The following is a 23,167-nucleotide window of genomic DNA, read 5'->3' on the forward strand; positions in this document are numbered from 1 at the left end:
AGTTGTACCTATGTTTGATAATTTTGATAAATATTGAAAGATACATATTGAAACTTTATGGCGATGAATGAAAATATATTTTAAGAAGATTATATACTCCAAAGAATTTATAGATACATACAAGGGTAAAATCAAAATCTTATATATATTAAAGATTTTTATAGGTTATCGTCGAAATTATTTTGTATTGAGAGAGCTACCAATCTAAAATAATAAAAATAGTATATCAACTAAATACTAAAAGATATATACCAAAACTTTGTGACGATGAATGAAAGATACATTTCAATAAAATTATATTCTCCAAAACTGATAGAGATCAAATTTTATTGGGTCAAATGTTTAGGTGAGCTGAGCTCACATTTGCGTATATTAAATCCGTCAGGTAATGCGTCATGAGTCGTTATAACGTAATGTTTCTTTTAATCATTGTACCGTTTGAAATCGTGGTCAAAATTAGTGGCGTGAAGGAGCTCTCCTCGTTTGCGTGACTAAGGTCGTGTCAGGAGGTGTGTGCGTGACGCGTTCGTTGGATTATTTTTGTTTTTCTTAATATTACTCTATTCATAACTCGAATCGTGGGAGGAATCGTGCACCGTTTCACTGCCCTTCACCCGTTTGGATCTCGTAAGTTCAGTCGTGTGTCCACGCGCTTTCTGGATTCATTAGTCACTACTTTTGTTAGCGTCTCGATCCATCCGCAACCCAAGTCGCGCCGTGAAGTACTCCCCACACCTACTGCCGACCCTGCGCGCCCCAGGTCAATTCCTCCGTTCGTGACTCAAAGAATTCGTGCCACGAAGCAGTCGGGCCCACGCGCTTTTTTTTGAATGTATCGGCACAATTTTTCGTCTCCTCGTCGCTTAAGTCGCTGTTTGGAGTCGGCCACTGCGTGTTGTCTCTCTCCTCAGCACGTGTCTACATGATCTCTCCGCCGGTCTCTCTCCATTTGTCCCCTTCTTCTCCTCTCCGTAGAAAAATATGTTTCTCTGCTCGAAGAAAACAGTACGAGAGACGCAGAGCCACCAAAAGAATGCAATCATTCCCAATCCCCACAAACGCCCTGCAGGATTCTCCGGCAATCATTTCCCAGTCTCTCCTTAACTCAATGCCGCGGCAGCAGCAGCAGCAGCGGCAGCTCAATCGTCACGCTTTACGACTATTACTACTACCACTACTACTACTGTTACTCTCTTCTTCCGTAGATGGCGCCTCGTCTTCCGAGATCGACGGCGACGCGCGGGCGCTCCTCGCGTTGAAGGCCGCGGTCGACCCCGGCGGCCGCCTCCCCTTCTCGCGCGCTTCCGACCACTGTCGCTGGCCCGGCGTCTCCTGCTCCCCAGACGGCCGCGTCGACCGCCTTCTCCTCTCCTCCTACGGCCTCGACGGCGTCATTGCCAACGGCACCCTCGGCCGCCTCGACCAGCTGCGCGTCCTCCGCCTCGAGAATAATTCCCTCGCCGGCCCCCTTCCTGCTGACCTCTCCCTCCTCCTCGGCCTCCGCGGTCTCTACCTCGGCCGCAACCTCTTCACCGGCCCCTTCCCCGCTTCCCTCCTCTCCCTCCGCGGCATACTGGCGCTCGACCTCTCCCACAACCGCCTCGCCGGCCCCCTTTCCCCGGGGCTCGCCTCGCTCGACGGCCTCGTCACCCTCCGCCTCGAGGCCAACCGGTTCAACGGCTCGCTCCCCGCCTTCAACCAGTCGTCCCTCAAGAACTTCAACGTCTCCGACAACGACCTCTCCGGCGCGGTCCCCGCCACCGTCGTGCTCGCGTCCTTCGATTCCTCGGTCTTCGCCGACAACCCCGGTCTCTGCGGTGCGCTCGTCCGGAGGGAATGCTCCTCGTCCACCTTCTTCCCCTCGGGAGGCAGCTCGCCGACTGGCCCCTGGCCCACCGTCCCAGCAGGACCAAATAGGGGAACGCTGCTTCCCGTCTCGCCTTCACGGTCACGGGTCTCCCACAAGAAGGATGTGGCGGCAATTGGGTCCTTGATAGGCGCAATTGCACTAATTGGGATCTTTGCTGCTTCACTGGTCCTGATAAGGAAGAAGAGAAAGAAGCAGCAGAGGAAGACGCACACGCCGGAGAAGAACGCGGTGGCGAACAGCGTCCACAACATCTCCGAGATTAACATCGGGAGCTACAACGAGGACACCGAGAGCACAAGCAACGAGCTGGAGGCGGCGGCGGACCCGGCAATGGCGATATCGGAGGAGAGGGTGAAGAGGCTGGGGAAGAACGGATGCTTGGTGTTCTGCACCGACGAGGAGCCGGTCTACAACTTGGAGCAGCTGATGAGAGCTTCGGCCGAAATGCTGGGGAGAGGGAGCCTCGGGCCGACGTACAAGGCTGTGCTGGGTAGTAGATTGGCTGTCACCGTGAAGAGGCTGGATAAGACGAAGCTGGGGGCAGTGGCGCAAGAGGGGTTCGAGCAGCACATGGACACAGTGGGGAGGCTGCGGCACCATAATTTGGTACCTTTACGGGCCTATTTCCGAGCAAACGAACAGAGGCTGCTTGTGTATGATTACCATCCGAATGGTAGCCTTCACTCCCTTATACATGGTATGATCCCTTCACCTTCTTATTCTGCTATTCCACAGTTCAATTCTTTGTCATTCATTTTTCTTGTTGTTGCATTGAGAGAAATCTTAGATGCCTATTTAGATATGGAAAGATTGAATAGATTTCAAGACTCCATAATATTTATGGAACAAGGTGTGAGAGAAAAAAGGCTTTGATACCAAAGGTACAATTGAAATTATCAACAATAAAATACTAACCCAACATAGTGAATACAAGATTTGAATTGTTGAACATCCTTTGCATGTACTTACGGAGAAAAAAGTTTATCCTCCACTAGGTGAAAATAACAAACTATAAGGAATAGGACAGGCCAAAAATGTGAGATGCGGTCTTTATGGAACAAACAATTCTTGAATACCTATTATTATTAGCATTATCATCATGGGCTGTCGCATCGTCCAAAAAGGCACGAAATAGATGATATGCCGTGGTATGTACTTCCGAGCTAGTTTCGATCGATACGTAGAAAATATGAGGCATAGTGGACAGTACATCTCATGTACATGATATGATCGAAATTCAATTGTTACCGATTAATACCAATATGGTGTAAATTTGATTCACACTTGTTGTTTTGAGCTTGTATCCCTCCCCCTTCTTTTACTTGCTCCCATCCTTATTCTCTCGTTAAACTTGTTTAATCTCTAATGGGTGATTAGTGAAAATCAACCTCTTGATTTGGATAAAACAGGAATTTGAACTCAAAATCTGTTGGAATTTGTCTTCAATTGAAGTTATTTAACTGCCCTTTACTTTTCTTTATCAGGTCGTCATGTAATTAGCACAAAAATGTAGGTCAATCTTAATTTATAAGTGATTAATGATAAATTAGGACCTAACTAGAGGTATCAAGCATGTATTGACTTCTTGCATGATTTCCTATCACTATCATTACCAATATCGATACCAATATTATTACCATCAATATTTTGATCATTACCAATCGTATTACTATTACCATTATCATTTCCATTACCAATAACATTGAAGTAACCATTACCATTATAATTACAATTATCATTAGAGATATCTTATGCTTTTTCTATGTGATGTAGATATACAGATAGTAAATCCTTTCTTCTTAGTGAACATGTAATTCTACTAGAAAAAGGATTTTGTAGGGAGCAATCACAAGCTGTGGTTGTTGTCTCATGGTAGGGAAAAGATCATAAATGGTAAACTTTGACATGACAATGAACCTAAGAGTGGGGACAGTTTTCTAAGGTGTTCTTGACATTTGTCAAATGAGAAAGAGTTGTAATTTGAGAGATTGTCATCCATCTCGGTGGTAAAATGATAATTGGAGAGAATATGAGCCTCTCCTTAGGTGACATGTTCTCCTAAAGCTCAGCAGTAAACTTGGTGTGAGTGGATGTGAACATATTGTTCATCCACATATGGAAATTATGAAGCCTGGTAGCTAGTGATGGAGGCAACACCAATCTATATGCTGTCCTAGCTGCTCAAGGATCTTGAATGGGCCAACAGAGCATGGTGTCTGTGAGTAGGTGAACCTCACAGGAGCACATTGTCACCAACCTGGAACCTGAGAGACCACATTCATGTATGAGTCTAGGACTTCTATCTGAGTCTGGGCTTCTCAAAGACATTCTCTAATTAGTGCAACCTCCATTGCTTGCTGGAGAAGTTCAGGACCAGATTGTCTCGCCATCATTATCCTGGCAGATGGGAGAACCTATAGTGCCTCAAATATTGCAGTCTCAATGTGACTCATGTGAGATCGTTAGATTTCATAATCCCCCAGAGAATTTATTTCAGTTCCAACAGCTCAGATTTGAACTGTGGAACAATCAGTAACCTCTATTTATCGATAATGCGCATTTGCAAACACAAGATAACTTGTTTGACTTCATTTGCATATGCAAGCTACCAAACACAAGCTGCATTATATCAACTGTGGCTGAGTTGCAGGCTACCTTGTATTAGGTGCCATGTGATTTAACAGAAATTTCAACAATGTTATGTTATGAAGAAAGGTTGCAAATTTCATGCCTTATACCCTTTCTTATCTACTATGTTGTCCCAGTGTGTGATTGGAAGATAAACCATTAAGCTTTGAGTGGCAAATCTAACTTTACTTGAGTGCAGCAAGTTTGTTTTTCCCAGTTATTGAGCCAGTATATCTATTGGATTTAATTGTGACAAAGCATAGAGTTTTGTTCAACACAAATTAAGAACCATTGAAGAGTTAAGTAACAACACAAGGCCTTGTTGCCAACTATTTGTGTTGTCTACATGTATCTTTTCCCACAATTTGGCCAAGGTCAAAATCCTCATGTTAATCAGTCATTTCAAAAATATATTAGTTTGGATTGGACATTCATTTCAGTAATCTGTGAACTGTGGCACTCATTCCAGGTTCAAGATCCATGCGGACTAAGCCACTTCACTGGACCTCGTGTTTGAAGATAGCAGATGACGTGGTGCAAGGCCTTGCATACATACATCAAACTTCTCGATTAGCCCATGGCAACATAAAGTCTTCCAATGTTCTTCTTGGCTCTGATTTTGAGGCTTGCCTGACCGACAACTGTCTCGCATTTCTTCTGGAACCATTGGAGAATCAGCATGATATAGGATGCAGATCACCTGAGACACAGAATCCTTACCAACAGCTGACCCCAAGTTCTGACATCTATGCTTTTGGAGTGTTGCTATTGGAGCTCCTCACAGGGAAGCCTCCATCACAGCATCCAGATCTTATGGCATCCGAACTCCCAGTTTGGGTTCGATCATCAAGGGAAGATGGAGCCAACAACGAAAGCCTTACAATGATCATTGATATTGCAGTTGCCTGCATCCGTCCACCAGAAAGTAGGCCAACCACATGGCAGATTCTGAAGATGATTCAGGAAGTGAAGGAAGCTGACACAATAGACAATGATGATGATTCAGTGTTCATATCTTAGGTCTGGTTTAGCTCCCTGTCACCTGGGGACCTTAATTGAGGATCTTCATTACCACCAAAAGTTGGAAACTACCAGCTATTGGTGCCATTGAAAGGAACTTCAGCCCTCATTTTACGAAGATATGCTAGAGGTTGATCATTATTTGCTTAGGACTCTGCTTCCATGTTGGAGGTAAACAGTTTTGAATCTGGTTGTTGGTCTCTGTGGGGAGACAGCCTGAGTGAAGTGACCCATAAATCATGGGATTACAATCTAATTTTTAATATGAATACAAACTACTATTTCAACCTAATAAAGATTGAACTGAGGTTCCACATTATGTTAGAGATGAATTGGTCTGAGCCTTGTACCGGTAATTGGTTTGTCATTTGCAATCTTTAAAATTTTTCAGGGAATGGATTGTCACATGATTGTCAATATAAGATGTATTAGTTGTGTAATTGCAAATCTACCCTTTTTTTGTTGTAATTCTCTATGCAGCTTGAAGTTTCAGCTGAAAGTGGAATTAGAGATTGGATCAAGATTTTGACCTAATGGATTTTTCCGGGTAATGAGGTACAAGAACATGATTCAATATACTCAGAAAGTACATAATTATTGAGGTAAGAAGTCTGCTATCAGTATTTTTCTTTTTCTGTTACTCTCAGCATTCTTGATTGTGTTGTCCCAACAGGCAGTGACTGAACTAAGCTTGACATGTTGTGCATGCTATTTTGCCAGATCATTCAACCTTCAGTTTCATTCACAGGAGAAGACTAAGCTGGTGATTGTTTCCATTGCAGCTCCCACATCATGATCATGAGATCCTTCTATCGTTAGGACCTTCGACTGATCTGATTATGACCTGATTCCACTGTTCCCTTGAAAAGAATCACAGGTATACTTGACATTTGACTTTGCCGCTGATTTTTAAGTGCTTTTGCTCGAAATATGTCCTCATATGAACTATCTAACTACCAATCTTCATGGAAATTACTTGGAATATGTCCTCATATGAACTATCTAACTAACAATCTTCATGTTAATTGTCTTCCTGGATGATTGGATGATATGAAGACTTTTATCCATGGCCATGCATAACACATTGAGTTGTTATCAATCATGGTCATGATGGAGACATCCTGGGTGATTGACAGACAACTCCAAATTGTCTTCATGCAACTGTTAAACTCACCTGTCTCATTCCTTGGAGGTATCTTCTCGAACACTGAATGGTTATATTGCTAAACTCTGTTCTCGGTTTTTAGTAGTTGGTATGTGACAATATTGATTACTGCAGGCCCATTCATCCCCACTGATAGGGGCAAAAATGATAACACGCCACGTCAGCATGCCAGGTGGACGCACTGCCCGAGGAGGCAAGCATTGATGCCGACTCGACGTGCATCGACGTCACCAGCCCTCAGCCAACCAACTCAGCTTTGACCTCGTGCGCTTGGCCGAGGCACAGGAGCACATCTACCGAGGCTCGCCCATACCCTGCGGCAGACCGGTTCTCCACGCAACCCCAGTGGCAATGTCAGACGCCACGTGAGGTATTGCCCTGCCCCTGCAAGCGGGCACGTCAGGTAACATCAGAACTCATATATAAATACCCCAGAGTTCTAAACGGACAGAGGGGAGACAAGCACAACACACTTGGAGGAACTTCTACTTCTCTTCCTCCAAAACCCTCTCCACATCATCGCTAACTTGATCGTCGGAGGGGTCGGGCCGAGCTTCCGACCCGACCTGCGTGCAGGAACGAAGACGGTGTCGCTTCTTCCCGGTGTTGCGGCGGAGCTTCCTCCCGACCCGAATCGTCGACCTGTTGACCCGAACAACCGATCTCGAACCATAGTGCACGGCCGCCAGGAGACCCCGAGGGACGTCGCCCGAGATCCCCGACATCCGGACCCTCGAACCGAGCCGCGTCGGCCCCGAGGCCACGGCTAAAAAAGTTACTTACCGTAACAGATTGGCGCTAGAAGGAGGGCCCGAATGTCGAGGGATCCTCAGGCTGATCCTGACAACCTCCCCGCGACCCCTGAACGCAGCTGGCGTTCAGTCGACAACCCGGATATGTTTCCGCCCGAGGGCGCTCTGAGCGCCCCCTCGCCGGTGTCATCCGAGGCTTTCCACGACCTCGCTCGTCAAGTCCGAGCTCTGACGGATATGGTGCAAACCATCATCCCGCTCATCTCCCAACCGACACCCCCACTTATGACTCAGCCGCTACGGCAACAAGAGCCGCCCGCTCGGGCCCACATGACGCTTCTGGATCCTTCCACCTCTCCTCGGGTCAGACCGACCCCACTCGGGGATCCAGCAAGGACAAACCCGATCGGCCACCCGGAGCATGAGGTGTTATCTTCGGAATCAACAGACTCCCTGCGAGCCCAGCTATGCCTTCTTAGTCTGCGGCTCGACGAACTAGAGAAGGAGTTTCGCAACTCAGAGGGAGAGCTCGGGGTGGACACACACTGAGGATCTCCATTCGCACCAGAGATACGAGATCACGTCGTTCCCCCGAACTTCCAGCTCCCTTCTCTGGACGCATACGACGGCACCACTGACCCAACGGATCATGTCGCCACTTTCCGTGCCCAATTGGCGCTGCATGGAACGTCTGACGCTTTAATGTGCAGGGCGTTTCCCACAACCCTGAGGGGTCCAGCCCGCACGTGGTACGCCGGCCTGAAGACCGGAACGATCAGTTCCTTCGGCCAACTCGCCAAGGACTTCGAGCTCCACTTCGCAGCCCATGCCCGGCCGAGGCCCTCCACGGCACTACTCCTCGGACTCAAACAAAGAGAGGACGAGCCCCTCTCATGCTTCGTGGATCGCTTTACCACGCAAATCCGGAGCTTACCAGACACTCACCCCTCTTTGTTGGTGCAGGCGTTCATGGTAGGCTTGCGACCTTCCAGATTCTGTTGGTCCCTCGTAGAGCGACCCCCCACCGCAGTACCAGATATGCTCCAGCGAGCCAACCGGTACATCGAGGCGGAAGCTTGGGCGACTGCAAGGAAGAGGAGTGACTCTGGGCGACGGGCCCCGTAGCAGCGGTCAAGCACCCGCGTTTGCTATTTGGTGTAACCCTCGTGCCAGGAATCTAGCCCCTTCCTCAGTCTCTTCCAAGCGAAAGCTCCATGTTCGCCTAATCGCCTCTCGGCTCACGGTTAGCTTCAGCCTAACCCCACTCCTTTTTGCATTCGCACGGCTCACCCACACTCTGCCGAGCTCCCCTCAGAGAGGCCTGCCCCTCTGAGCGGTGTCACTCAGTCGTAGCCTGTCTGCGTCGAGCTTCTCGGCCCTCCATCGTCGAGTTCACCTCTGTGCGGTTCACCCACCTGCGTCGTGCTGCTCAGCCCCCGGCACCCGGGACACACCTGCGCGGCCAGCCCGCCTGCGTCGTGCTCCTCGGCCCTTTGCTCCCGAAGCACACCTGCGCGGTTCACCCGCCTGCGTCGTGCTGCTCGGCCCCCGGCACCCGGGACACACCTGTGCGGCCAGCCCGCCTGCGTCGTGCTCCTCGGCCCTCGGCTTTACGCCACCCGAGACCACACCTGCGCGGCCAGCCGCCTGCGTTGTGCTCCTCGACCCTCATCGGCTCCATAACCCCCGAGTCCAACTCTGCTCTGCCAGCCCACCTACGTCGCACCCCTCGGATCCGCGTGGCCAGCCCACCAAAAGTCAGAAGCCATGCATCAGACTCCCCTTGCGTGACAACCGACGCATAGCTCCTTTCGGGGGGGGGGGGGGGGAATATGATAGGGGCAAAAATGGCAACGCGCCACGTCAGCACGCCAGGTGGACGCACTGCCCGAGGAGGCAAGCATTGATGCCGACTCGACGTGCGCCGGCGTCACCAGCCCTCAGCCAACCAACTCAGCTTTGACCTTGTGCGCTCGGCCGAGGCACAAGAGCACATCTATCGAGACTCGCCTATACCCTGCGGCAGACCGGTTCTCCACGCAACCCCAGTGGCAATGTCAGACGCCACGTGAGGTATTGCCCTGCCCCTGCAAGCGGGCACGTCAGGTAACATCAAAACTCATCTATAAACACCCCAGAGTTCTAAACGGACAGAGGGGAGACAAGCACAACACACTTGGAGGAACTTCTACTTCTCTTCCTCCAAAACCCTCTCCACATCATCGCTAACTTGATCGTCGGAGGGGTCGGGCCGAGCTTCCGACCCGACCTGCGTGCAGGAACGAAGACGGTGTCGCTTCTTCCCGGTGCTGCGGCGGAGCTTCCTCCCGACCCGAACCGCCGACCTACCGACCCGAACAACCGATCCCGAATCACAATGCACGGTCGCCAGGAGACCCCGAGGGACGTCGCCCGAGATCCCCGACATCCGGACCCCCGAACCGAGCCGCGTTGGCCCCGAGGCCACAGCTGAAAAAGTTACTTACCGTAACACCCACAATGAGTGGTCTACTGTGTTTGCATAAGAATAAAGTTTCAGGTCTCGTTTAACACAAAGAAGCGAGTTATATTGTCCTCCACCATTTGCCATTCATGACACTAACAGCCTTTTGTCTATGTGAAGACATTCTTTGCCCTACATGAGTCAGGAACCTCACAAGATGATGAACAGTTAGCTTGTGTCATGATCCAACTCTATCAAACCACTAGATAAAACATTCTTTAAGGCTCTGTCTCATGATTCAATGCTGCAAGTGCTGCAACCTTGATGTCCTAACCTGAAATCTGGATCCATAGAAGTATTGAAGAACAAATTCACTATGAGAAATTTTGTATATACCAATTTTGATGCTGAAAAGGAAGACTGTGGTTGTACCTAACTAGAAGAGTGGGGAAGTTGTTGGGGGAAATCAGAGTGCCAGATACATGGATAAAAATTTGCATCTTTGATTTTTTTAGCATAAACTAGAAAAGTATACCAAGTTTGGAAATTCTTCAATTGATGTAATGATGGTTCAGTTTCAGTTTGGACAACTCTACCACATTAATAACAAAAATAGTAAATCTTGCATTACAATTGGGACCTATGTAAATAGGATCTAATCTATTGAGAGAAAAAGTATTTGATATCTCGGTTATTGTGGCCTTGGTGTCATTGACCAGAGTCAACATGGTATGGTTTTCTCTCAAAAGCACGTACTCGTCTAGAAGCCCAAACAGATTGTGTGTGTGCATTTGAGCATGAGATTGGGGTGATAGGTGGACTCCTAAGGCTTTACTGGATCAAGGTGATCGACCCGTGGTCCTTCTGAAGTGCAGATCGTTTAATGAAAGAAATTCAGAGTAGTCCCGAGATACACCTTGGTCTTGTCTATGCTAATCATAGGTGTCTTGCAAACCAATCATATGAGTGATGACACGTGTGACATGACACACATTTTTTTTATTTATTATATTATTTTATATTTTATCACTATATATATATATATATATATATATATATATATATATATATATATATATATATATATATATATATATATATATATATATACACACACATTGTGATGTTCATGGTTCTATACAATGGGAATCGTATCGTGATAAGATCACGATAATGAGACTAATTCACCTTTAAACACAGACCCTAAATAATCTCGGTCATATGTTACTCGAGAAAGATATCAAGATAACTGGATAGATAGCGTGTTATATACACATTCATATGATGGATGCAACTAATCTCATAGTTGCTCGTGTGAGGATAATAAGGATATAGTGCAGGTGCTTATTAGAGAATGAACTCACTAATTGATCCGCTCACAGAATATTGAATGGTTGATGATGTTTTATTATCAGATAGCGATTATGTAGTCCTAATAGTGTATCTGGTCCTTAGACTTGAGACACCAAGGATGTCCTATATGAGTACTCTACTCTTTGATACTATACTTATAAATTTAGAAGTTTCAAATCTAGTATAGTCGGTTATTGGGAGTGGCAACCAACCTTACGAGAGCTATTAAGTGTCGATAGAGGATCATCCACTCTTGATATTATGAGAGGAATATCCTGTGTCTTCCTACTCAGATAAATCCTTGGCTAAGGTTATTCGGATGGAGAGAGAAAGAGTTATCTAAGAAAATCTGATTCGAGGGAGACTCGAGGAGAAACCGTATGGGCTTGACAGCACCATGCTTAGTATATAGTCTCTAGGATATTATATGGTTAGGAGACTATGGGTACACGATAACTGAGGATAAATAGGTCCAAAGGATTGGATTCTCTTGTATCATCTAGGGACTGTGGCGTAGTGGCATAATTTGTCTACAGTCGATGAGTCAAGTGAATTATTATAAAGATAATAATTCACTGAGCCAGAAAGAGTTCTGACAAGAATGACTCACGACCAGCTCGATATTGGACCTAGAGGGTCACACATATATGGTAGGTGTTGCAACGAGTAGAGATTCAGATATGAGATATTCGCTGAAACCCTATCTTATTGGATATCCAATAAGCTCTTGAATTATTGAATCCCTTAGATGAGATACAATAAGAGCGAATAAGAGATTATTAGGCAAAGACCCACTAATCTAAGAGGCTTGGATAATTGGATAGAGACCCAGTACCCAATAGGGTATGATTCATTAGGGTTAAGTTGATATTGGGTCTATATAAATAAGAGGGAATCAAACACCCATAGGCCAGAAGTTTCCTAGTTGCTACCTCATATTCTCCTCTCCCCTTCTCTTCAGATAGCAAGTGTAAAGATTTGGCCAACGATTTAAGGAGCGTCATCACAGTTATACTGTGTGGATCATCGCTAAAGAGGAGAACGCTTGACCTCTTTTATCCTCTCCTACAGATCTGTTGGGATAATGAATTATGTAATATCATGCTTGATAATTCTTGACTCTTTAGGTTGATGCGGGTTCTGTTGGGAGTGTTTTGTATTTTTATAGTGTAGGATCTTGTCCATCCATCTTAACTCTTCCCAAACTGTAGCAATGTCATGCTTCTCAATGGTTCAAGTTGGTAATGTTTCGATCAACAACTAGCCATCCTTTGGGGTCTAGGTCAATGCCAATCTAGCAAGTACATCGACATGAGCATTCTCTTCGTGGGGGGACCCATAACAATTAAGCTGAAAAAGCTATGGGTTAATTTTTGTACCTTGATAAGATACTTTATCATGGTTACATCTTGAGCTTCATTATTCTCTTTCACTTAGTTCGTGACCAACTGTGAGTCATTGAACACCATCAAGCCCTAGACTTTGAAGCTCCCGAGCAAGCCGAAGCCCTAAGAGATATGCCTCATACTCGACTTCATTGTTGAAGATTTTGAACCTAAACCGGAGAGCTTGCTCATACACTTGTTTGTTTGGGCCTTTTAGGATAAGTCCATTGCCTCCATTCGAGGTAGCGAAGCTATCCACAAACAGCGTCCATACGAGTGTGGTGTGCTTGTTGACCTCGGGTGAAGGAAGAGTTAGTTCTGAAATAAAGTCCACCAACGCTTTAGCTTTTATGATAGTCCTCAGAACATATTGAATGTCAAACTCATCCAACTCTGCTGATCATCTCAACAGTCGATCCAAGACATCAAACCAAGAGAGAATCTACATGAGTGGTTACTTGGTGATCATCTATACAGCATGCATTTGAAAATAGGGGCAGAGCTTCCTTACCGTCAATACTAGTGCAAATGCGAGTCTCTCGATAGTGGGGTATCATTCCTCGAATCCACTTAGAATATAACTGATATAGTAGATAGCTTCTAAATTCTTGAGTCATCTCATACTAACGTCGAGCTATAACTAGGTCAATGGTAGTGAGGTAGAGACTTAGAATTTCACCTAAGGTCGAGGTGAGTTGTGACAACTAGGTGATGTAGTCCTTCAACCTTTCAAAAGTCTCATGACACTCTTTGGTCCATAGGAAGCTCTTTGGATTCTTTAATTTCTAAAAATAATGTGGGCATATATCTCTCATATAATGTAACTCAGACATTCTCAAGGTTTACATGTATTCCTCTCTGGTGCATAATAATCCAAGGATATTTCCCGAGTTGATTTTGAAAGCACATTTGGTTGAATTGAGGCAAATGTTAAACTTTTTTACAACTTAAAATGTCTCGACTAAATCTTTCAAATGTGAATTTATCGTCCTGCTCTTTACTATCATGTCATCTATATATGCTTGAATATTTTTCCCGATCTAATGCTTGAATTTTTCATTAACCATCATTTAGTATATCGTCCCAATATTTTTTAACATGAATGATATAACTCAGTAGCAATATGTGCCTCATTTAGTAATAAAAGAAGTGTGTTCTTGATCCTTTGGTACCATTTTGATTTGGTTATACTTAAGATTGCATCCATAAGGTGAGACGCTCATAACCAAGATAGCATCAACCAACTAATCAATTCGAGGAATTAGATAGTTATCCTTCGGTCACACCTTATTGAGATCGATATAGTTAACATATCTCCTCCAATTTTCATTAGATATTTTAACGAATAAAATATTAGCGAGCCATTGGGGTTACTGCACCTCAATAATAAATCTTGCTCTTAACGACTTATCTATCTCATCACCAATTGCCTACTGATGGTCAAGATCAAACTTGCGATGTCTTTGCTTCATTGGTCATACCTCGGGAGAAATGTTCAAGTGATATTGAGTTATATTGAGGTTGATTCCCGGTATGTTTCTCGGTGACCAAGAAAACACTTTAGCGTTTTTCAGAAAAAAGTTGATAAGTTGCACTCATCTCTCTTCGAGAAGTGTCGTCCCAACCTTGATAACTTGATCGAGTTAGGCCTTGTATAGGGGTGCTTCAATCAGTGACTCCATCGATTCAAGATGTTGGATAGACTTAACGAAGTCTTGAGGGTCCATAAATAACAGCTCAGATCAAGCCTATTTCAATATGGAGATTGTTGTCAAGTAGTACTAGCATGATTCTCTTGGGTTGCTTCTTAGCTCTCTGATATCGATTCTTATTGGAAACTTCATCATCATGTGTTAGGTCAACACCATCACTCTTTGTCTGTTTAGTATGGGTCTACCTATGATTGCATTATATGTCGAGGAAATATCCACCATCATGAATTTATCCAGTATTATTTTAGAGCAAGGCTCATCCCCGAATATGACGTGTAGGTCTATGGTCTCGAGAGGAGAGATAGAGCCACTAGTGAACCCCATCAATGAAGTTATATGGGTAAGGTCGTTAATCAAAAACCCGAGTTTTTATAAAGAATCAAAATAAAGGATATTGATAAAGCTATTTGTATCAATCATGACTCTCTTTACCCAAGCATTGATCATACTTATAGAAACTATCAAAGTATCATCATGGTTCGAGTCAAGGTACTTCATTTCTTTCTCCTTGAAGATTATCTCTATGTTGTCCTTCATTCTTGGGTGTTTTTCAATGGCAGCTCAAGCATAATCTTTATAACTTGAGGAGTTGTCTTCCCTCGAGGTGGGTCCACCAATGATGATATTAATTTATCTCTCTATTAACCCTTGAGATTAAGATGATGGCTCCTGGTGCTTTCGGACAAACTACCTGAGGTGTCCTTGACATATGAGTTCTTCAATCTACTCTTTCAAGTTACAACAATTCTTTGTGTCATGACTATAATCCCAATGGAGCCGATAGTTTTGGACCTATCTCTTTTAACCAACAAAGTTTTTATTGGGCTAGGGTTTTTAAGAGCCGCTTCTCTTTTATCTGTAGAAAAACTTCAGTTCTAGTTATATTCATGGGGGTTAGCTCGGACCTTGGTCGAGGTAACTCAGGCCCTTCAGTTCTCCTTCACTATGGTGACCTTGGGGTCAAGATGGATTGCGGTTGCTCATACTTCAACCTCTTGTGTGATCCCTCAAGCTTACCCAAGACTATTGCCTTTAACAGTAATGTATTGATTGACCCTTTAAAATATCTTTAATACCATCACTAGTGGTCTCTCAATCAATGACCAAAATAGGTGAGAGGGTCTCAACTCCATCATAATTGTCTATATTATAAGTAATTGATGGACATCTATCACGCCTCGAATTTCATTAGTGAACCGAATAACGAAGTATGTAAGCATTTCCTTCTCCCCTTGTTAAGTTAGAGAAGTGTTGCTATCGATGAATTTAAGCACACATTTTCTAGGAAGTGAAGTTCGAACTCCTTCACTTGTTTACAAAAGGACTAATGAAAAGTGGCTTTAGGTAAGCATATTATTCTTATGCTAGGCCTCTTTGGAATGTATGAAATATCAAGGCATCTGTCATATGGTTTGATACGAAAAACTGTAATGTGCTCCATCAAGTCAACATTCCCATTAAATGCCTCCAATGATGAGAGGCAAAAGTTTACTGAAAATAGTTCTTCCTAGATTTTCTTATTGAATAGCGATTGACGTAAGGTGGGGTTAACTACCACTTCCTCGTTGGATTATTGGAACTCCCCTCATATCTCTTCCAAATGTCGATCCATCTACTGTAGTTGGATACACAAGGAATCCTCTATCGAATCCGTCAGCTAGGTCTTAGATTCAACTAAGGTAGAGTAGTGGTGTGGTCTACTGAATTCTACGGTTGAGGACCGATATGCTCCCTCCACTGACGATTTGATGAGTCTCAAGTGCTCTTGAGATGTTAACACCATATCGAGTGGGGGAACCTCGATGGGTGCTGATGTTGATGGTAGTTGAGCAAGTGAATGATTGAGCTGGTGGCATCGCCTGTTATACTAACTGGGGCAAAAGTGTAGTAATGACATGTATTATGTCTATTAATGTCTATACTTATTGAGTGAGATTCAAAAATACTTTGATAGAGATAAGTAGGTGGCTCAAAATTATCCTTGGGGGTAAGAGACTTGGGTCATTCAATATATACTAGTATTGCATCGATGTTTACACTGTTGTAGGTACGTTCGATGTTTACACTGTTGTAGGTACGTTCATGTGTGGAAAGGATGACTACTTCTCTCTTTAGGTGAAAATGCTATGGGTCGGGGATAAATTCTTATCGTTGAGTATTCATTGAGAGGGTTGACATGTCGACGTACCTGCGACACCGAACCCTCTTTTTAGCACTAAAAATGTTGAGGAAAGAAATCATTGACGTCTTGGTTAGTCCGACATAGTTCGGATCTATATACGCAGGGTTATCTGAGGTACATATGAGGTAGAAATGTTGAACTACTGAGGTGCCACTTGCACGAAACTGAGGTCAAGAGAGGTTTTTCACCCGGTCTCTTCGACGCTCAAGCTAGTAACCTGATATATATGAGTGTAGACATGAGTGGTCAGAAAAGATAACCCTTTTTTTCTTATATTAAAGATAACCCCTTTTATACCTAGTGTTATAAAGGGGTATAAATGAAATATTATGTAGAGAGATAATATCTAACCGCCCTTCCTCTTGTTGGTCTCTTGTCTAGGTGAATGATAAAAGGAAGGGTAGCCCATAATCACCTATTTTGTATTCTTACCCAGGTGGGTAGATATGTGGAGGATAATCTTTATAGTCTCCATTCATCCTAAATATTACATGATGATTATATATCGAATGATAATTAAATGATGGTACACTGCAACCATCTCAATTTATGTAATTGAACATAAAAACTTTGATACTGACCATATTAAGTCAATTCTTTTTTTTTTTGTAACACGTGTAGTTGAAATAAGATCTTGTGATCGCAGAAGGTTTCACATCTTCTACTGGTTATGCTGGACATGTTGAATAAGTGATTCTTGCAAGACCATGATTGCTATAATGTATTAATATGACAACCAATTGATTTGTAGGGATTATTGGGCATAAATTTTAGCAAGGAAATCAAAGGCAAGATAGGAAGGAAGATTTGAGGAGATAAGAAGAACACATAATCACATCATCTAGTAATAAAATATCCATATTCACCTTTGCACATGATTGATGGCTCTCCCAATTGCACTGCTAAGAAATTGTTCAAGCAAAACCATCTGTGTTACATTTAAATGGCATCATTATGTTACTTGTGAGCAAGTCTGCTAGTTGTAAAGATTCTTTAGAACCCCAGAAATCTCTTTTTTTTTATTAGTCAATCAATTATTTATTTTTGGCAGCTCCAGAAGGGTGTTGTTCTGTGAAACTATATGCATCTATAATCTGGATGGAGACTCCTTGAAACACACAAATCTTATCAACCAAGAACAACTTTGCTTAGAAAGATCCAGGATCTGATCTTACAATTTTACTATCAATAATCAATTATTTTACTAATATCCTCAAATCATCAAACCAATATTTTGGACATAAAAGTTTTGTCAGATCAATGTTTTAGATATAAAGAATGAGACTAATATCTCAAGCCAACACAATCAAAATAGCTGGTCGCACTCCACATTCCAACAACAGCAGCAAATCCTCATCTCTCTCCATTTATGATAATAATAAATGGGGAATGAACAGAACAAAGTTGGGATGAATATATTAGACTCATTCTCCTCTCTCCTCTTCCTCTTCTTCTTCCTCCTCCTCCTCCTGCTATCCCTCTTCTCCCAATTCTCTCAATCAGAAAGAAGGACTTATGGCAGTATTAAGTTGAACAAACTTCTCTTCTTTCACTGCACTTCAAGATGAAGGGAGTCAACAGCACCAGATTAATCCTTCTGCAGCCATCCTCCAACCACAAGCAAGGTGGCAATGGGGTCAACACATCCATCTCCATCTCGGTCTTCCACCATCATCGGATTTGGCTCATCGCTCTCCTTTCCTTCTTCACCTTCGCCTCGCTCCTCACCCTTCTCAGCACCACCACCGCGAGAGATCCAAGTGACCTCCCCTCGGCTTCCTCCTCCTCCACCGCTGCTGTTGCGTCCGCTGGGTCGGCCTCTTACGGGAAGCCATCGCCGCTGCCGGCTCCTGTATTCGATGCCCTCGTCAACTACGCCGTGTCCTCCAACTCCACGGGGAAGATGAGGGAGGAGGACCTCCGGGCGGTCGCGGGCGTGCTACGACGGCGGGCGCCGTGTAACCTGCTCGTGTTCGGGATCGGGCACGAGACGCCGCTGTGGCGTGCGCTCAACCACGGCGGGCGGACCGTCTTCCTGGACGAGAACGAGTACTACGTCGCCCGCGTCGAGGGGCGCAACCCGGGGCTGGAAGCCTACGACGTGGCTTACACCACCAAGGTTCGGGAGATGCCAGACCTCCTGGCCGCCGCGCGTCGGCAGCGCCGCGGGGAGTGCCGGCCGGTGCAGAACCTGCTCTTCTCTGACTGCCGCCTCGCCATCAACGACCTCCCCAACCAGCTTTACGACGTGGCCTGGGACGTCATCCTGGTGGACGGGCCCAAGGGGCACACGCCGGCGACGCCGGGCCGGATGTCGGCCATCTTCACGGCCGCCGTCATGGCCAGGTCTCGCGGCCGCGGCCACACCGACGTGCTCGTCCACGACCACGACCGGGAGGCGGAGAGGGTGTGCAGCGCGGAGTTCCTCTGCCCGGAGAACCTCGTCGCCGCCACCCCCCACCTCGCCCACTTCCTCATCCGCGCCGGCCCCGCCGACGAGTTCTGCTCCAACCGGACCTCCACGGCCGGCGACGCAATAGCCACATCGTAGTTTGACTTCTTCCCTTCACCGCCATGATCAGGTCAACTGTCACGATAAGAACAAGAAACATAACACACATCACAACATATTACAGTCGTCGTTTCCTTCACCCTTCTCTGTAGTTTCGTAGCCGGTAATGTTTATTAGGTTACATCATCGCATGATATGATAATATGAGAGCATGAATTCTCTGATCGAGATCGACGTTGACTTGGTCGTCTCTCTAGAATCTTTATTTTGACAAGTTGCTGCTTGAGAGAAGCATATAGATCTCATTTGACCACGTGCGGACGTGGGGCCCACCACGTGGCAATTGGCTGATAGGTGATCGCTCCATAAACTTCTCTTCGCTTTTCCTTTTTGATAACAGCTGTAAACAAGACCAAAAACAACTTTGAGACAACATAAATTGTATGCGGATGCAAACCAAATACTTTGATTTGGTGTTGACAGTGTTTCAATGTTATCTAAAAAAGAATGCTTACATTTTTGTAATGATAGACATTAATATAAAGGAACACCCGTTATGATGGGTGATGACAGTTTCAGATGATGTCTCCAGTTCCCTCTCTGAAGAACTTGCTCAGAATTCTGGGTACCTGTGGCTCTAACAGTTCATTAATGTGACACCTGATCTGTTCCTTCAAGCATTTACAATGTCAGTAGATATGGTATGCTTTCCATGATCTGCTAAAATTTTATATTCACATCAAACTCAGAATCAGAACTTTTGCCCATTGCTTGTTTGATTTAAAGAGAGGGAAGGGACTGAATCCAAGTAGGTAAGTTGTCAATGTCTCTTACCAGAATCTGACAGCACCTTAAACCTTTGATGCAGAAATCATACCTGCCACATGCCTTGCAAAACACCAAAAAATGTGATGTATACAAATATGTGATGCTGCTCAAGATTTTTGAAGTGAATGATTGTGTCGGAATGATATCCTGACAATATTTATTAAAAACATAGTGGTGTGTGCCTTCTTTGTGCTCTCAGAAGTCATATGATAATATTGTGTTTTATTTCACCTCAATGATCTTTTTTTTCGTAGCAGTTTAGTTCAGCAATCTGGCAAAACATTGCTTTTTGGTTAAGGAAAGTTCTTATTTCATTTTAAACCTGAATTTGTATTGGAAGTTTATCAGTCTTAAAAACCTATTCATGCAGGAATCTCCATTCATTAGTTCCTAAATTACCCCAAGAACCTCACATTTGTTGGGAAGGAAATCATTTCTTACTCCAAATACAGAAAAGAACAAAGACCAAAGAAGATAATATATAATGAAGTATCAATTTGATTTAAAATTTTAAAAAGAAACACAGTTACAGATAAGGGAATCCACACTTCTAAAACTTGAGATGGTTTTTCTTTCATTATCTGCCCCTAAATATTTGAAGTTTGTGTTGCAACCCTCATTTAGAGTAAAGTTCATATTATTACTGGAAACTAACAACCCTAGCTACTGTGCAAAGGGTAAACTTGCAAAATAAAGAAAGGGATGGTTAGTCTAAGAACAAGACCTTTACACATAGCAAGTAAGAACAAGCATAAACTTAAAAAAGCATGAGCAAATGTAAAAAATATTGTGGCTAAATAACAATGAAATATTTAAGGATTCAAGTTATGAATATGGGCCAGAAATTTCCTTTCTTACTGGAATCTTAACGTCAATGTGCACTCCCTTAAATTTGGGCAGAGGCAATTGCATAAAAAATTTATAAAGCGTTCCCAATTGTTGATCTAAGCTTCCACCAATAACTTGAGCAAGCTGGCCTACTTTCCACTATAATGAATAATAAAATATAAAGTGCAACCACAGATTGACTTTAATTATTTCTTCCTTTCATTTTCTTCTTTATTCTTGGTGCAATCACCTCAAGTGGCTGTCCTTTCCTGAAGATGGAAAAGACCTTTGAACCCAAGTCACTGGATGGAGTTGGTCCAACTTATATGACTAAGTGCCCCAACCCCCAAGCTATCTCCTATACTCCCACCTGTAGGCTCTCTGAAGCTGACTTTTATTTGCATCCTCAACAGTTTGATCCTCATTTCTAGGGATGACAATGGGAAATAATATTCCAAAATCCAAACCAATTTTTCAGCATGTTTTCACTTAAGATACATTAATATTTATTTGATTTGTTGTGGATCTAGATTTACAAAAGGGATGAGTCTGATAACCAACTATGATTTGATCCAAATATTGGTCATATATCATCAGTTTGAATCCAAAAGATTATTGGATTCAGATCCTAGGTGGACCACTAGAATTTGACCAAATCTTGTTCCTACTCATTTCGACACGACAAATCTAAAGTCCTTTGTGTTATGGCATGATGCATGTGCTAATGCATATATGTCCTATAAACAAAAAGCCAATATAGATACCAACATAGAGATTAAAGCCTAGGCTGAATCTTGATTCCAGTATACACTCTATACAACAGTTTAGCTCATGTATTTCCCACGTTTCATATATGCTATCCTCCTGAACCGAAAAAGATTTTACATGGTGAGGGTATTCTTTCTCTTATTAATTAGTTCCTACTTTGAAATAGATATATATTAAAAAAGAAAGAAACAGAAAAGAAATGAGAATGATCCACACAGTACATTTAAATATACTGTGTGGATAGTAAACAATTAATGGATTTTAAAATGCTATGCCATTTTCCTTCTGCCCAGTATATTTAAATATTCACAGATAATCAAAAGTTAGGCAGTTATCATGTATTTATATTACATAACCTCTTTGATGTGCTCTATTCTTTTGTAAACACAAAAGTCATTCATTTTTACATGCATGGCATGTGCAAATTACAAAGTGTAATAAATGCCTTTGTAGATCCATATTACATCAGCAAAGATAGTGAAACAAATTGCTTTGAAAGAAAAAAAAAAAAAAAGAAGTAAATATTGTCCATACACCCCTTTGCTACTGCTGGGCAAGCTGAGATACATCAACACCATAGAAGATATTAATGGATGTTAAAGAACAAAAGGTTTAGGGTCATTGATGACAAACCTGCTAAGGTTAAGGTTAAGGTTAAGTTCACAAACCTGCTGAAACCACTCCATGCAAGGTGATGATATCAACAAAATGTTGTGGTCGTTGATGACAGGTAAGAATTGCACTGCTGACAGGGGTAATTCCATCTGCATCACATCCAGTGTCATAACTTGTTTGACAAAAGCTCAAATCAAAATAGTTGGCACTTTCCAGTACAGAACAAAAAAACATGTAGACTTCAAATTGTAGTTTCTGTATAGGCATCTAGAGATAATAACTAACTTCTGACCTAATTTCTTAGAGATTATATGGCCTTAAGTTGATCTAATTTTGAGGGAAGTACTGCTAATATATGGACAAAACTACTTGACACTGGTTTATAATGCATAACTAGACAATCAGCAGGACTGGGCCTATCAATCCTGACCTAGACCTATCAGCCCAAGCCAACTGACCAGTGTAAATTAAACCATCAGTTATTTGCCTGCTGGCGAGGGGAAGGGTGGATTTTGGTTGTAAGGCCTCGGACTGCTGAGTCAAGATAGACTTACTCCCATGAGCCCGATCCATATAGTAATCTAGGATACAAAGGCTTGAACCTATTGTAGTCATGGACCTAAAGAACCAATTAATTCTTGGCTCCAAGAATCCATAAAACTAGAACTAAAACACCATAAACCAGTTTATATAAACCAATCTATATAAACCATTCACCTCTATGCAAATATATCTAGAATCCAGTTTTCTATTGCATATTGAAATTAAAAAAGAACAATGTGACATAAAAACAACAGTATTGTAACATTTTTTCTAAGAGTCTGCAACTAAAAGAAGTGACAATTCTGAAAAGAAAAAAAGAAAGAAAGAATCTGAAGACCACATTATGTGTTATCGGTCGCTTATTGGAATGGACTGAAGAAAAGGCAGTGATCAACCACTTCTACAAACAGAAAGTGAAAGAAATCCTAAAAGTTTTTGAAGTGTGCAAAAAAGGCATTTGAGAATATAGACCCCTCTAGCAGTAAATTGCATTGAGAACTTATTCCAACAAATTCTACTCAGAAAGAACAATTGGATACCTGTTGCACATCTCACAAACTGTG

At 43.3% G+C, this 23,167-nt stretch overlaps 2 protein-coding genes across 2 annotated transcripts; both read left to right on the forward strand.

Annotated features, from left to right (window-relative positions):
• The first annotated feature begins 936 nt into the window (after nucleotides 1-936).
• LOC103998916 (probable inactive receptor kinase At5g67200) lies at nucleotides 937-5,842 on the forward strand. The gene is made up of 2 exons (XM_009420526.3): nucleotides 937-2,567; nucleotides 4,968-5,842. The coding sequence occupies exons 1-2, from the start codon at nucleotides 1,034-1,036 to the stop codon at nucleotides 5,516-5,518; spliced, it is 2,085 nt and encodes a 694-aa protein (XP_009418801.2). The 5' UTR covers nucleotides 937-1,033; the 3' UTR covers nucleotides 5,519-5,842.
• A 12,069-nt stretch (nucleotides 5,843-17,911) lies between these two features.
• Nucleotides 17,912-19,250, forward strand: LOC135648601 (protein IRX15-LIKE-like). The gene has a single exon (XM_065166424.1). It carries the CDS (start codon nucleotides 18,075-18,077, stop codon nucleotides 19,059-19,061), a length of 987 nt encoding a protein of 328 aa, XP_065022496.1. The 5' UTR covers nucleotides 17,912-18,074; the 3' UTR covers nucleotides 19,062-19,250.
• Nucleotides 19,251-23,167: the final 3,917 nt, after the last annotated feature.

This window comes from Musa acuminata, chromosome BXJ3-9 (assembly GCF_036884655.1).
Source record: "Musa acuminata AAA Group cultivar baxijiao chromosome BXJ3-9, Cavendish_Baxijiao_AAA, whole genome shotgun sequence".
Taxonomy (NCBI): domain Eukaryota; kingdom Viridiplantae; phylum Streptophyta; class Magnoliopsida; order Zingiberales; family Musaceae; genus Musa; species Musa acuminata.

Excerpts from the sequence above, each read along its gene's own strand:
- LOC103998916 (XM_009420526.3), top strand. The coding sequence starts at position 1,034 with ATGCAATCATTCCCAATCCCCACAAACGCCCTGCAGGATTCTCCGGCA. Across the intron at positions 2,568-4,967 it reads CCTTCACTCCCTTATACATG|GTTCAAGATCCATGCGGACT; the intron begins GTATGATCCCTT and ends CACTCATTCCAG.
- LOC135648601 (XM_065166424.1), top strand. The coding sequence starts at position 18,075 with ATGAAGGGAGTCAACAGCACCAGATTAATCCTTCTGCAGCCATCCTCC.